The 16,392-nt window shown below is 48.3% G+C and overlaps 1 protein-coding gene across 4 annotated transcripts in view; it reads right to left on the bottom strand.

Annotated features, from left to right (window-relative positions):
* Positions 1-16,392, bottom strand: part of UBE4B (ubiquitination factor E4B) — a 59,510-nt gene that overhangs the window by 20,176 nt on the left and 22,942 nt on the right. Inside the window, exons 7-14 of one of the 4 annotated variants that reach the window (XM_075603551.1) lie at positions 14,737-15,132; positions 12,640-12,693; positions 11,790-11,903; positions 8,319-8,445; positions 8,078-8,178; positions 6,656-6,770; positions 6,028-6,111; positions 3,713-3,769 (exon numbers count right to left, since the gene is read on the bottom strand). In XM_075603551.1, coding sequence (XP_075459666.1) covers positions 3,713-3,769; positions 6,028-6,111; positions 6,656-6,770; positions 8,078-8,178; positions 8,319-8,445; positions 11,790-11,903; positions 12,640-12,693; positions 14,737-15,132 — 1,048 coding nt within the window. The remainder of the gene's footprint in view (positions 1-3,712; positions 3,770-6,027; positions 6,112-6,655; positions 6,771-8,077; positions 8,179-8,318; positions 8,446-11,789; positions 11,904-12,639; positions 12,694-14,736; positions 15,133-16,392) is intronic. The other 3 variants (XM_075603552.1, XM_075603553.1, XM_075603554.1) reach the window with 3 other exon arrangements.

A 16,392-nucleotide genomic window follows, 5' to 3' on the forward strand; every position in this document is an offset into this window, starting at 1 on the left:
ACCTGTTGGTGGCCCCTGAGGACTGGAGTTGGTGGCCCCTGAGGACTGGAGTTGGTGGCCCCTGAGGACTGGAGTTGGTGGCCCCTGAGGACTGGAGTTGGTGGCCCCTGAGGACTGGAGTTGGCCGCCCCTGATCTATACTCAACATCCACATTACCGCATACCCAGAAAAAAAACAAAAAAACTACATGACAGAAGATGGTTTGTGTGTTCCTGCGCCCGCGCCTCCCTGTGTGTGTGTGTGTGTGTGTGTGTCCGCCTGTGAGTGTGTGATTGTGTCCGCGTGTGTGTGCCCGCGTGTGTGCCCATGTGTGCCCGCCTGTGTGTGCCCCTGTGTGCCCCTGTGTGCGTGCCTGTGTGTGTGCCCACCTGTGCCCGTGTGTGTGCCCGCCTGTGCGTGTGTGCCCATGTGTTCCCGCCTGTGCGTGTGTGCCCATGTGTGCCCGCCTGTGCGTGTGTGCCTGCATGTGTGTGTGCCCATGTGTGCCCGCCTGTGTGTGCCCGCCTGTGTGTGTACCCTCCTGTGCCCATGTGTGTGTGCCCACCTGTGCCCGTCTGTGTGTGTGTGTGTGTGTCTGTGTGTGTGTCCGCCCGCCTATGTGTGTGTGTGTGTGTGTGTGTGTCCGCCTGTGTGTGTGTGTGTGTGTGTGTGTGTGTCCGCCCGCCTGTGTGTGTGCGCCCGCCTGTGTGTGTCCGCCTGTGTGTGTGTGTGTGTGTGTGTCCGCGTGTGTGTCCGCGTGTGTGTGTGTGAGTGTGTGTGTGTGTGTGTGTGTGTGTGTGTGCCCGAATGTGTGTGCACGCCTGTGTGTGTGTGTGTGTGTGTCCGCCAGCCTGTGTGTCCCCCCGCGTGTGTGTGTGTGTCCGCCTGTGTGTGTGTGTCCGCCTGTGTGTGTGTGTCCGCCCGCCTGTGTGTGTGTCCGCCCGCCTGCGTGTGTGTCCGCCCGCCTGCGTGTGTTTGTGTGCCCGCCTGCGTGTGTTTGTGTGCCCGCCTGCGTGAGTTTGTGTGCCCGCCTGCGTGTGTTTGTGTGCCCGCCTGCGTGTGTTTGTGTGCCCGCCTGCGTGTGTTTGTGTGTGTGCCCGCCTGCGTGTGTGTGTGTGTGCTCGCCTGGGTGTGTGTGTCCGCCTGGGTGTGTGTGTCCGCCTGCGTGTGTGTGTGTCCGCCTGCGTGTGTGCCTGCGTGTGTGTGTGTGCCCGCGTGTGTTTGTGTGTGCCCGTGTGAGTGCCTGCCCGCCTGTGTGTGCCCGCGTGTGTGTGTCCGCCCGTGTGTGTCCGCCCGCGTGTACTCGCCCGCGTGTGTGTGTGCCCGCCCGCGTGTGTGTGCCCGCCCGTGTGTGTGTGTGTGTGCCTGCCCGCGTGTGTGCCCGCCCGCCCGCGTGTGTGTGCCCGCCCGCCCGCGTGTGCCCGCCGCGTGTGCGCGCGCCCGCCTGTGTGAGCGCGCCCGCCTGTGTGTGTGCGCGCCCGCCTGTGTGTGTGTGTGTGTGTGTCCGCGTCCGCCTGTGTGTGTCCGCGTCCGCCTGTGTGCGTGTGTCCGTGTCTGCCTGTGTGCGTGTGTCCGTGTCTGCCTGTGTGCGTGTGTCCGTGTCCGCCTGTGTGCGTGTGTGTCCGCGACCGCCTGTGTGCGTGTGTGTCCGCCTGTGTGTGTCCGTGTCCACGTACGCCTGTGTGTGTGTCCCCGCGTCCGCCTGTGTGTGTGTCCGCATCCGCCTATGTGTCCGCCTGTGTATGTCCCCGCGTCCACCTGTGTGTGTGTGTGTCCGCATCCGCCTATGTGTCCGCGTCCGCCTGTGTGTGTGTGTCCGCGTCCACCTGTGTGTCAGCCTGTGTGTGTGTGTGTGTGTCCGCCTGTGTATGTGTGTGTGTCCGCGTCCGCCTGTGTATGTGTGTGTGTGTGTCCGCGTCCGCCTGTGTATGTGTGTGTGTGTGTCCGCGTCCGCCTGTGTGTGTCTGCCTGTGTGTGTCCGCGTCCGCCTGTGTGTGTGTGTGTCCACGTCCGCCTGTGTGTGTGTGTGTGTCCGCGTCCGCCTGTGTGTGTGTGTGTCCGCGTCCGCCTGTGTGTGTCCGCCTGTGTGTGTGTGTCCGTGTCCGCGTGTGTGTGTGTCCGCCTGTGTGTGTGTCCGCCTGTGTGTGTCCGTGTCCGTCCTGTCTGTCCGCCTGTATGTGTGTGTCCGCCTGTGTGTGTGTCCGCCTGTGTGTGTGTGTCCGCCTGTGTGTGTGTGTCCGCCTGTGTGTGTGTGTCCGCCTGTGTGTGTGTGTCCGCCTGTGTGTGTGTGTCCGCCTGTGTGTGTGTGTCCGCCTGTGTGTGTGTGTCCGCCTGTGTGTGTGTGTCCGCCTGTGTGTGTGTGTCCGCCTGTGTGTGTGTGTCCGCCTGTGTGTGTGTGTCCGCCTGTGTGTGTGTGTCCGCCTGTGTGTGTGTGTCCGCCTGTGTGTGTGTGTCCGCCTGTGTGTGTGTGTCCGCCTGTGTGTGTGTGTCCGCCTGTGTGTGTGTGTCCGCCTGTGTGTGTGTGTCCGCGTCCACCTGTGTGTGTGTCCGCATCCGCCTATGTGTCCGCGTCCGCCTGTGTGTGTCCGCGTCCACCTGTGTGTGTGTGTGTGTGTGTCCGTGTCAGCCTGTGTGTGTGTCCGCGTCAGCCTGTGTGTGTGTGTTCACGTCCGCCTGTGTGTGTGTCCGCGTCCGCCTGTGTGTGTGTCCGCCTGTGTGTGTGTATGTCCGCGTCAACCTGTGTGTGTGTCCGCCTGTGTGTGTGTCCGCGTCCGCCTGTGTGTGTCCGCCTGTGTGTCCGCGTACGCCTGTGTGTGTCCGCCTGTGTGTCCGCGTCCGCCTGTGTGTGTGTGTGTGTCCACGTCCGCCTGTGTGTGTCCGCGTCAGCCTGTGTGTGTCCGTCCGCCTGTGTGTGTGTGTCCGTGTCCGCCTGTGTGTGTCCGCGTCCGCCTGTGTGTCCGCCTGTGTGTGTGTCCGCCTGTGTGTGTCCGCGTCCGCCTGTGTGTGTGTGTGTGTGTGTGTGTCCGCGTGTGTGTGTCCGCCTGTGTGTGTCCGCCTGTGTGTGTGTCCGTGTCCGTCCTGTCTGTCCGCCTGTATGTGTGTGTCCGCCTGTGTGTCCGCCTGTGTGTCCGCCTGTGTGTGTGTGTGTCCGCCTTTGTGTGTGTGTGTGTGTGTGTCCGCCTGTGTGTGTGTGTGTGTGTCCGCCTGTGTGTGTGTGTGTCCGCCTGTGTGTGTGTGTGTGCCCGCCTGTGTGTGTGTGTGCCCGCCTGTGTGTGTGTGTGCGTGTGTGTGCCCGCCTGTGTGTGTGCCCGCGTGTGTGTGTCTATATAGCGCCATTAATGTACATAGCGCTTCACAGCAGTAATACACGTAACAATCATATACATAACAAATAATACAGATAACAATGGGAAGCGCTTCAGACAAAAAAGTAACTTTTAGGAAAAGGAGTCCCTGCTCCGAAGAGCTTACAATCTAATTACTATTTAAATACATACAAGATACAAAAATATACCAATTAGGCGGCGCACTGCTCACACAAATCTCTGCACATTTTACAGAGTGGACACCGTTGCTTGCTTCCAGTTGCAGCCTGAGCTCCCTAGCAGCTGCTGGAAACAGAATGGACAGCTACCTTCTCCATCGATACTTTAAGTGCCATAGGCTGGCAAGACGTATGTAGATCATTGGCCCACATGTAGAATTGGCATATGAAGAGCAGCTCTCACTTACCAAGCAGCATACAGGGTTAGCCTTTCCAAACTTTATTTCACACAGCTCACCGAATGCCTGAAAATAAATATTGTAAATTCAACTGGCAGTAGCATACTGTACACACACTTTTTGCTACACCCACGTATGCACATTACAATCGGAAACCTCCAACAAACAGGGAGGTTAACAAAGCAAAGAGTTCGAGGCACTCACTTTATAAATTGGTCTTTAAGCTTTTAGCAGCATAATGAGGTTAAATCCAACAGCAGAACTAGGCTGCTTCCGTGACAGGTAGATGCAGATTGTGACAGTTTTGCTGCAGGCTAGATTAGAGCGTTTGCTAGCATTTCCATCATTACACATCATTTCATCCTAAAGAGCTTTCATGTCTTCAAAATGTGTAAGGAACAATTTTCATTCTCCTTTTAAAAACGCTAATTTCTCTGCTCAAATTTTCACTTCTTACAAATTGTGTTGATCAGCATTTCCACACAAGTAGCTTTTAAATATGGATATCTGATCTTGCCAGTGATGCCTATCAAAGAATCCGTGGGATATAACACCTGAGTTGCCCCAAAGGCAGTAGTAGCCAAAGGGTGTCACTGTCCGCTGATGTTTGGTAATGTTACAGCTGCTGCATTGCAATCTGAAACTGTGACGGTTCAGGGGATTCCTTCCTCTCCATGTGTCCAGTCACCACGCTTTCCCCTGCCTCTGATCTTTCCCCCTCGCCTCCTCGTTCTGCTCTCCCTTCCTCCTCCCGCACCCGTCCTTCTGCGGCATGCCCTGACGCACTCCCAGCTGCCGAGCGCGTTCCCCGCAGGGCGCGCATGTTCCCAAACACCCGATCCCCTCCGCGGCACTCTCTGATCGCGGTGTCCCTCTGTCTCCCCTCCGGTCTCAATACCTTCTGCAGACTCTCCTCCGGTTCTCTCCTCCCTTGGCGGGCGCCCCCGCAGCACGGCGCTCCACGCGCTGACGCAGCCTGTGCGCGCGCACCCCACCTTAGAGGGCGCACGCACACGCTCCTCTTGTAAACTTCCCCAGACCTTTGGCTCCGCTCCCCATGCTGTACAGGCTATCTCCCTCTCTGATTTACCTGTCTCCTCCCTCTCTCCTTCTCACCTATTCCTGCTGCCTCTCACTCCACCCTCTACTCCTCCTCTCTCTCCCATTGGTGTTCCCTCCTTTATAACCCCTGTCTGACCTCTCACTCATTGCTCTACATAGCTTCTTGTGACCCCTGTGTGTGCAGTCCTATGCTTGGCTCTCCTGTCTCTTTCAGCGCCTGTTCCTGCGCCTGCTTACCTTTGGATCTCCCTGGCTTGAACTCTGCTTTGGACTGGATTACCCTGCTCTCTCCTGCCCTTGAACCCTGCATCCGGATACGACTTCGCTGCCTTCTGTTACCCCAGGACTCTGGCTTACGGACATCACTATCCTGCTCTCTATTGCCCTAGACTCTGGCACACGGACATCACTATCCGAACTCTGAAACCCAAGGCGTTGCAAGTATACCTTAACCTTCTTTCTACAGGCCCGGCAACGCACTACCACACTCCGGGCACGCCCTCACTGCTGTGGGTGCGTGTTATAACCCTACCCACCTCAGTACTGGGGACTGGCCACGTCTGCGGGCATACAGGCGTTACAGAAACTCACCAACCCCCTCATCCCCTGTACCCAATGTTTCAACCTACCCTGATTGTAAGCTCCTTAAGGCAGGGAGGGCATCTTCTAACACAACACATTGCAGGCCTATACTACCTCTCCTAACACATCTCCAACTGCCCATGAAATGCTTGTAAATGTATAACCTCTGTTCATTTAATGCAACAATGTATTATTATAACTTTAATTTTTCCTGTCTGACTTATTATTTTGTTACATTATATTTAGTTTGAGTTGTTCTCAAACTGACTTAAAAGCATTGCAGTGCCCCTTTAAGTTGAGGTAGTGTTATTACTTAAAAAAATAATACATAATGATGACAATATTACTAAACACACTAACAATATCAGTACAATGTTTTTTGTTCTTTTTTTAAAAATCAAGAATCGATCGCCTTTATAAAATGATGAGATGGTCCCGTCACAACTATTCCTAGAGGCTACGCTCTAAAGAGCAATAGCTGATTTCAATCATAAACTGCACTCACCTGAATTGCAGTTGACATTCAACAATGGGCATCACCCTTGAGAAAAGTTATTTATTATTCTTGCATGCGCTTAACTAGACTTTTGGACATACACTGAACTGACACTTTATAAAATAACTCCCAGGCATTAACGTCTGTGAAGCACTAGAATTCATACCAATGAAGATGTCCTTACCATGAGGGGGTATTTGAAGTTATCACTGTCCAGGGAGCACTCCTTAGCAGCCTGAGCTAAGCCTTGAAGTATGGGGATAAAGATCTGCACGTGGTAAAAGAAAGAAGCGTATAGTTATAACAGGAGTAGATGTTTTACTGTCTTATGCCAAGAGACATTTAACATCTCCGGAGCTGAATGGACTTTAAGATGTTCGTCCAAAATAAATCTTCACTCCTGAAGCAAGATTTCAAACCCCATAATACATCCAAGTAACTGTTTCATCAACTCTCCAGTGCCACCAATTTTAATTTCCAATTCTAAAAGAAAGGAGTAAAGCAAATACATTTATTTTCAAACCACCACTGACCAGAGGAAGTTAGTGCATCTAATGACATGCGATGAAGGACAGCACATAGAGGAAATAACCTTGCTGCATAAGCATTTCTTATCCTGGAAATGGATTTCCATTTTTATTTTCTCCTTTGGAACATTACTGCAGTTGCCCAGATGACCCAAATTCCCAGGGGCAGGATATGTTGTGGAAACGTGCCTACACCAGGACCACAAGGAATCATGGGATTCCTACAAACCATTTTACAACACTTTACATACAGCCCTCAATATGGTGTATATATACGTAACTCACCTGTTTGAACACCTCTTCATCCAGGTAGGTGGTTCTCACAAGTTCCTGGATGAAACCAAACGGCAGGTTCCTGCAGAGCATGTACGGCACCAGGAGCGATTGCTGCTGCACAAGCCTACGGCACAGATAAACCACCGTGAGCCGAGACCAGAGGAAAGCGGAGTAACCGCAAAGATAACACAGGAAACACACAATGGTGAAAGCTCAAATTTCGCCACCCTAGTTTTCTGGCTGTCCAACACACGTTGGTCCATTTATACTAAGCGGTGGTTTGCCAGAAGAGCAGGTGGTGACGTTCTGTGCCAGGAGTCACTGTACGGGATAGCACTGCCTGGTAAATATGGCCAGAAATACTTTTCTGTGAATAGCATTTAGGAATCCCAGGGCTGGAGGTATTTCAGGTCAGTTAGTCCTATTAAACGTCAAACCACAATGACAGTAATTTTATGGTCATAAGAACACACAAATTATGTTTGTTAGTACTTGGTAATTGCCCTGATAGTTTTGTGTGCCACAATATGAGGAATGCTAAAATGACTGAATAGAACACAGAAAGCCTTGGAGTCTGTGGGGACTTGAACAAGATTCTGCTGCAACAGTAAAGCAATACTGGTGCAAATCACACGCCCAATTTCCTTTCAATTAGATGTTTTTCTTTGATAAACATTGTTTAAAACACAAAACACTCATATGAACCCCTGAGGAAGGCACACTGGGTAATTCCTGTAGGTAGATGTAAATCCACAGGGTGGGGTACTTTGGAGGCACTGCTCCCTCCAATGACTTGCTTTTCAGCAGTAGTTGGCCACGGTTTTGCGTTATTTATAATCGCCCTTGATGATAACGAGGGAGCTCAGTGCCGCTCTAGAACAATACGAGGGAAATTGCTTGACTTCAGCTCTGATCTATTCAGCTCCTTTCCCCCCCCTCTATTCCCAACATAGAATAGGAAGTCCTTCATTATAAGCCCTGTGCTAAGGACACCGCTAACAATGAACAGAACCCAATACCATCCTGAGAGCAACAACTGGTCACCGGTTTTGATGTAGATTCTTGTTTTTTGCATCAATAGTAACTTATTTAGTAATTTAATCTCCACTTCTGTGCTTCCACATAACTGAATTTGTCCGCAAACAGACTAACAGTTGCCCCGATCGCCAGATTTTTACTAGTATTTTTCAGGAAAAAAAAACTGGACGGTGAATGCCGTTATCTGTGCCCCATGGGTATAAACACAGCCTCTCTAGCTCAGGAGTGGCCAACTCCAGTCCTCAAGAGCCACCAACAGGTCAGATATTGAGGATTTCACTGCTTCAGCACAAGTGGCTGAATCAGTGCTGAAGCAGGGATATCCTTAAAACCTGACATTTTGGTTTGCCCTTGAGGACTGGCGCTGGCCACTGCAGCAGGAGGTGTACCTACCTTGGCTGTGTGAGTGCACCCTGTAACACCAAAGCAGCATGGCAAATACACTGTGATCGAACGTTACTCAGGAGCTGGCTCACATCTGGCTGACTGCACATCTAGGGAGAGAAAATTGGCTTTATAAAAACAATTTGGACCTAGTGTCACCAGCGTGCAACGCACACCAAGACAAATATACAGTCTTCAAATAAAATAGTCATTAACAAACATGTAAATGCCACCCCCCCACCCCCCTTACCTTCGGTGCTTTTCTCTCCTCTATCCCCACTCTATCAAAGCACTCAATGAGGTAGTTGAGCATCTCTGTTTCCTTGCATGTTTCAATGGTGAAGTGATCACTGCATGATTCTGTGCTACTGGTACCACTAAGGAAGAGATAACGTGCAATGAGGTTAACACAAACATATGAGCATTAGGTTCCAGATTGACCAATCCCTAGTATGCAAGAGGACTTCTCTGCAGCAACGGACCAACGCCATATCCTAATGTCAATGCTAAGGAGATCATACTGTAGGTTGTCTCGTATCCCCAGTCAGTTAATGGGATGGGTAACTCGCAGGAAGAAAATGGTATATTAAAAAAATTAGTAAGCAGACTGAAAAATGGCATTTAGTGCAAAACCACCAACTAAACTTAACGTGTTACTCTTTAATAAACAAGGTTAAATCATAATAGCTCTGCAGAACATCACCGTTTCCATCTATGACACAGAGCCAGCAGCACGTACACTCATTAAGGCAATGCTTTCATTCACCATAGCATTTAATTCGCAATCCTATAATGTGTGTTTGTTTAATTACTTCATTAACTGCTGTTTCCGTTTTGCCTCTGCCATTTTTAAAGTATTTAGCCCCACCCCTTTCTCTTTAAATAGGTGGCCATATTGCGTGCCCTGGGAAGCAGGATATTAGCCAAATCATCATTGGAGAACCGGAGTGATCTGTAGCTTAGATCAGGGGTGCTCAACCCCAGTCCTCAACCCTCATCCTCATCACAGGTCAGGTTTTCAGGATATCCAAAATTCAGCACAAGTGGCTCAGTCAAAGACTGAGCCACCTGTGCTGCAGCAGGGACCGATTAAGCTACTTGTGCCAAAGCAGGGATATCCTGAAAACCTGACCTGTTAAGGGGGCCCCGAGGACTGGAGTTGAGCGCCCCAGAGAGTTAGATAATTGCATTGACGTGAAGCCAAGGAACGGTCTCATTTATTACAAACAAGAAACGGAGGAGAGAAGGCCACGAATGACCGGAGTAAGCTAGTGGGAGTGCTACGTTTCATAGGTTAAAGCCCGGTCATTTCCATCTTAAAAATAACCTGACAACACTATTAGGGGTCGACCTCCAAGGGCGGAGCAAAGATTTTTTCCCCCGATAAGTAAACGTGTATCTATTTATATTATTTGCCGGTGTATTGTTTTATATAATTAGTTTTTGCCCTTGGTTTCCCCTTGTTTCTGTTCTGTATACATTTAGAAGAAATTGCCAAGTCAGAATGTCCCTCTGTTTTTGGTTACATTGCAGATACAGGGCAGTGAAACAATGTCTTCAAATTGCAGGTCTCCTCCGAGACAGAGATTCCAAGCAGAGATCTACTCGCACGTTCATAATGCAATTCTCCATTTAATGTGACAGCCAAGAACAGAGCAGAAACGTTTCCCGGCCCATAAACCTGATGCAAGGTCCGTACGGGACCTGAAACGTTGTCTTTCCACTGTTCTTGGCCATCGCATTACCTGGAGAATTGCATTATGAACTTGTGAGTAGAGTTCTACTTGGTATCTCTGTCCTAGAGGAGACCTGTACAGGCATACCCCGCATTATCGTACGTAATGGGTCCACAGCATGTATGTAAAGCAGAAATGTACTTAAAGTGAAGCACTACCTTTTCCCACTTATCGATGCTTCGGTACAGGTAGGGCGCCGGTATTGCTGTCCAGGACATGCTGGCAGACGCATGCGCGACCTGCCGTTTGCCTGAGGCGAGGGGAATCAGCGCGTCACTACTACGGCAGTCTGTAGGGCAGATTAAGTGTCTGTACTCGCGAAGCAAGCGTAAGGACGCGGGTATGGGGCTATTGAAAATATGTTACTCGCGATGTCCGTAAAGTGCGTGTCCTTAAACCGGGCTATGCCTGTACATTGAAGTAATTGTTTGTCTATGTTGTGTTGGCTGCAGAAACCGTATTCTCCTCGCACTTTGGAATTGTAAGATACAGGGTAGTGGGAATAAGGAATGGAGGGCGAGTAGGTAGAAGTGCTTCAGTTTTGTATGATCCACTCAATGAAATATAAATCAGATTCAGCCACTTGGTCAATTACAAAGGGGTACAAGAAAGAAAAAAGGACAGTAAAATCCAACCTTCAGTTTACAAACATTGTCAGGGTAAACTTTAAAAGGATTTGTACATATTTATGCCCGTAGACTGTAGAGCACGTTTTTCATACATCATTTTATTCTATGGTTTAACCATATAAAAGAACGTTATAGAAAATCTTACTGTCAAGGATCCCAGTCGACATATTGCAACACAATTAAAAAGTCGTTTCTATAGTTATGGGGAGGACACAACCATTTCACCGTATCTGAATTTTGAGTCGGGAGAGAATGCACCACCACAGAATAATTGGGTATAGTAGGAGGTTTAAGCATGGTGTACCTTGCAAACGGAGGTGCAAATGTGCTGTAATTTCACAAATGCTCGACACTGCAATTGTGAAGCAAATGTTTAAATAATCCTTGATGGGGGGGGGTTCCAGAATTAAATAAAGAACAATATTAGAAATATTATTATTCTACAGAAGTTTCACGATGCTTGTGAAGTGATAATTTAATGATATTACATGTCAATGTTTAATTTTCAGAGATTTGAGGAGTATGGATTACATTTTCTTGCATACCCACAATACAGAAAGATTCACCTATAACTTCTCATACTGCAAGTAAACTGCAGAATGTTACAAAAGCACACAAAAAACAAAAAAGCTACATTACAGCAATATAACAATATTTAGTAGTGTGTATGTAGCCCCAAAGGATCAGAACACTAAAAAAAAAATCTATATAAAATGTTGGCTTTTAAGGTGAAACACAGATCAGAACAATTCAGAGTAGGAATCCTACAGAAGGAAGATTGTCTTTTAGATAACACTAATGCAGGGCCAGTAAATGTCGATTTACCGTCTTACATGTCACTGGCAGGTTTAAGCTTTCCCTCCCAACAGGTTGCCACACTGAAATGGTCAGGTAAGGAGGAGCCTATTACAGGAACTAGGAATGCGAAACACAATCCCCTAGTACAGGGGCGGCCAACTCCAGGTGATCAAGGGCCACCAAAAGGTACATTTTTAAGGATATCCCTGCTTCAGCACAAGTTGCTCAATCAGGGGCTCAGTCAGTGACAGCCACCTGTGCTGAAGCAGGGATATCCTCAAAACCTGGCTTGTTGGTTACCCTTGAGGACTGGAGTTGGCCACCCCTGCACTAGTAATCCTGAGCCTAACAGAAAGAGCTGCTCTCCTCCAATGCTGGTACTTCAAGACCATCAGAGAAACATGCGTTCCCTAGTGCCATGCATGACCTTTACGTCTGAGCTTTGACCATTCCCATTCCCACGCTCCCTAAAACCTACGGTGCGCTATGCTACTGTAACACAAAACCGTTAGAGCCTCGACACTCGAGCATGCCAGAGTCACTGCATTCCACAAATACCTGGACCCAAACTGGACACTAGAAAAATCCTCGTCGTCGTTTTCCTCATCACTGCTGTCCTCAGCCTCATCAGAACGGGTGAGGAAGAGGAGGGACAAAGGGTTGTCGTACATACTACCACAACACGAGAACAAAAAGTTAACAGAGGGAAATGCAACGGCAAAAAGACCAATGATTGAAATATATTGATCACAACCAACGTTGGTGTTACTGTTTAAATTCCAACAATATGAGAACACATCTCCAAGCATTTACGTACAATCATAGGGTTAGAACAAAAACTGAAGCCATGGTTAAAGCGCATGAATTATTTACGTCCAATTCAAGTACAATTTGGATAATATATATATTTTTCATTCTTTAAATCATGCTAACGCAAGTGTATGCGTTTGTTTACCTAACTGGTGATAGACTTTTTAGTATCAAATAACAATAAAGGTTTTGGATAACAGTTGCAAATCACTTGTGATTTAAAGCGTAGGTTAAACTAAAAAAACTATCCCTGTCATATATATAATAAAAAAGGTACAAAATAAAAAAAATAGTGTATCTGCTTATGATGTTGAGCAAATAACTTAATAGCAAGTGCCTCAGGCACCACAAACTAGATTTTAAACTCTACAGGGTAAGAACTTGTGTCTGAACATCTATGTATAATTCTACACACACTGCTGCTCTGCAAAAATAAAATATATCCTTTCGAGTCTTAAAATATCTAATTTTATTCAACTGCTAATAAAGGAAAATAAATTCTAACAAGATTCTCCATACTGTAGGACAGGGGAGTGCAATCTTTTTCCCCTGCGCCCCCATGCCAGCTGTCCCCCTCTCCTTGTGTCCCCCTCCTTACCTTGGGCTATCTGGCGTCACGTTGCCATGGCGACGGTGTCTCACCAGAAGCCGTCTGAACCAAGGTAAGGAAAAGTTAGAGACCTTCGCTGCTTCCCCGGCTTTTCATTTAAATGCCTTCAGGAAGCAAGCGCGAGGGGCCTCCATAATCCCACACGACCCCCGCAGATAATCTCACGCCCCCCAGTTAATAAATAAAACTGCAATAGTGCAGATAGGGGCATTATCGCACTGAAATGATCCGTGTCCATGCGATACGGCCCCAATCTGAGCCATCGCAGTATCAACAAATGCACGGTGCGAGGGAAGGCTGGTATAACGGTACAAAGAAAAAAGCAATGCTTTACGGGAGGATGTTTAGCAGCTATTTTTAAAAGTGCGGGGAAACAGCCTCAGGCGGGGAGAAACCTGCCTTGGCAGCCAACGCAACACAGACAAACGATTTCCTCAAACTGCAGGTCACTTCAAAGTTAGATACGAAATAGAGATCTGCTCACACGTTCATAATGCAATTCTCCTTTAATGTGACAGCCAAGAACAGTGGAAAGACAACGTTTCATGTCCCATAAACCTGATGCAAGGTTCATATGGGACTTGAAACGTTGTCTTTCCACTGTTCTTGGCCGTCACATTAAAGGAGAATTGCATTATGATCTCGTATCTGCCTTTGAGGAGACCTGAACGTTGAGGAAATCACAGCTATTTTTAGCAACGCACAGGGAACATTTACAAAATGGCTCTTCCAAGTAGCATTCATTAATGCAGGGGTGCACAAACTTTTCCCCGTGCGCACCCCTGCCTGCTCTCCTTGCCGCCTCGCGCCCCCCTGCTCGACACCGACTTCATGTGACTTCATGTTGCCATGGTAACGTCACGTGACCCCGCGGCGTCATTTGATGCCGGGTTACCAGGACGACGCGTCGCTGGAAAGGAAAGCAAGTGTATTATAGAGGCCTCGCGCGCTTTTAATTTAAATGCCTGGGGGGGGGGGGGAGCACAGGACCTCTAGAACTGGCGCACACGTGCCCCCCCCTCCCAGAAAATCTAGCGCTCCCACCTCCCAGTTTGCGCACCACTACATTAATGCCCAATATACTTATATTATGGTAACAGAGCTCTGTGAATGGCTGCTAATGATGCATATCCAGAGGCAGAAGTAGAAGGATAAGATATTGCGCATTAGTAACTTCTCGCTAAAGGGGGAAAAAATACAGCAGGCTACAGGACTAACTGATGCAATTTGGACAGGCAACAAGCAGACAACATTCAAAACTGAAACAAGATCACCAGAGAGCAAACTTCTCAACTCAATGAGTATCATCTACTAAGGAAATCCCCCGCTTTCTAACAGTGAGAAGGGTAAATACAGCTGCCAAGCCTGAAAAGTTGGCAACTCCAATATATATAAAAATTTAAAAAAATTAAAAAAAAAAAAAAGGGAGGAGGATACGCAATCAAGTGTCAAATCTTTCTGGGAAAATAAAAAGCATGGTTCAAAATGGTATCAAAACCAACGTGGTGTTTTGTCAAATTGCCAGCTTCCCTATAAATGATATTGTGAATTTCTGCTGAACCTCAACCCTCTCTAATACCGCGTCTGAGATCAGATACATTGTAAGGAACCCCAACCCTCTCTAATAGCAAGTCTAAGATCAGGTGCATTGTAAATTCTATAGTAATTGGTTACATTTTCAAATGACCTGAAAATTGCGAGGAACCCTTTAGGGATGCCCGTGGAACGCAAGGCTTCTTGGAAGCCCCGTTGAAAAATACTGCGCTAGAGGCTTTTGCAATGTGTCGCAGGCGTCTCTGGCAGCAAAAGGATTAAGAGGCCATTCCTATCCTAAATAAACTGTGATGCACATCAAACTCCCATATGATATAATCACGTCTCCATCCAGTCAGCACCTCACTGTGGTTAACACTAGCTGTGCGGGTTTTCTTTACGTGTATGCACATCAAACCCAGGCAAGGAGAGGTTTATTGTTAGGGCAGCTAGTAAACATGCTGCTGAAACAACTGGTTAGTAACATGAGGAGAGCAGACAACACACTATAATGTGAAGCACACGCATGCACACGCTGTGCGGAGGAAATACCTAGAAGGGATCCGGCTTTGCCTTGGGGACACTCTGGGAGATACTGAAAGCACAGGCAAACCCGAGGTGGAGGGTCTCGGTCTAGGAGAGCTGGATGGCACTGCACCAGGGCTGGTGGTCGGGACTTGTGGACTTGGTGAACTGCACATAATGGAGATGTTGGCAGACCTTGGGATGGGAGAAATGGGCAGAGGTCCTGAATGTGCGACCATATATGGGCGATAACGCGGAGATAAGGGCTGGGCTCCGGATGGGCTTGATGCCATGATGGGAGGGCTGGTAGGCAGAGATTGCCCCACGGTGGAAGCATAAGCATTAGGTTGAAGGACAGGAGAACCAGTCAATGGCATACCAGCAGCAAAACTGGCATTAACAGTCGGACTAGCACCGTAAAGACTAGATCAGAAAAAAGAAAAAGATGAAGTAGAAAGCAAAATTAGATCAAAGAAGAAAAGATTGGAGGAAAGACTAAAGATAATTGCAGCATCTACTGGCACACCCCATAACTTCGCAGGGTCAAAATATCGCACCGGTTTGCATTTTTCACAATAGATGTCCACATGCTGAACAATTAAACACAAGTTTGTGTGACCAGGCAAATTACATGTGAATCTTTTCAGAACAGGGACTGCACACAGCACCGTACTCTGCAACCCAGCGAAGTCCACACCAGTGAAACGGCTAAGGCTACGCTTACAGTGCCGGCGACGGCAGGCTACGGTCGCTGGGAAAATCAAATTGAGGTGACTTCCAGAGATCGCAACCAAGCCGTCGCTCCATCGCATCGCGCCTACTATAAGCGCTCACGACCGCAACAATGCATTAGTTTTGACGCGGCGTCGCTGTCACTATAAGCGCAGCCTTAGGCTTAACTATGATGGACATAGGTCTTTTTTCAACCTCATCTACTATGCAACTTTATCCAGAAGGGAGGGATATTTCAGAAACAAGATAACACTTTAATTTCAGCTCCTTGGGACACCTTGGTTCCCAATATCCTTACCGAAGAAGGTACAGTCCCAGCCGGGGGATAACTAAAAAGGGTTCAAATCTCCGGCGTCATCAGGCCAATAGGAAGCTGCCATTTTATCCGGCGTGGCTTCCTATAGGCCCACGACAGGGATTTCAACTTCCATAGCACCTTCGCCAGTAAATATCGCCATAACCAGGGGATCCCCAAAGCTGAAATTAACATGATTCGGCTCTGGGGAACCCCTGCTTCTCACCTACAGATGGGGTTAAGGTGGGACTGCTCCTGTAATGTATTATACTTGTGTTTTCACTACTAATGCTTAGCAAGTAGTAAAACGGGTACTTGCTTTTAGCATATGTAGATTTGCTTTATAACGGCGGAAGAAGGCTCAATAGAGCTGGTGCTCTCGAAAGAAAAACAAACAACGTCTGTGTTGTTCAAAATTCCCACACCAACGTGGTGGGCCTTTACTTCCATTACCTCAATGGGCTCCACGTGCAGAGTGCTCAGAAACGTACCTCTTTGTGGCATCAAACTGTTACTTACAATGCTCCTCTGCATTCCAAGATTCATGAAGGCATGCCTGCTACATCACCGATATTAAAAGTGATGCCCTACCTAGCTAAAACCCCACGGTCATGTTTTCCCGTCAGTGAAAACAAGGCCTGCAATGCATTACTTTG

Source organism: Ascaphus truei, chromosome 6 (assembly GCF_040206685.1).
Source record: "Ascaphus truei isolate aAscTru1 chromosome 6, aAscTru1.hap1, whole genome shotgun sequence".
Lineage (NCBI taxonomy): Eukaryota > Metazoa > Chordata > Amphibia > Anura > Ascaphidae > Ascaphus > Ascaphus truei.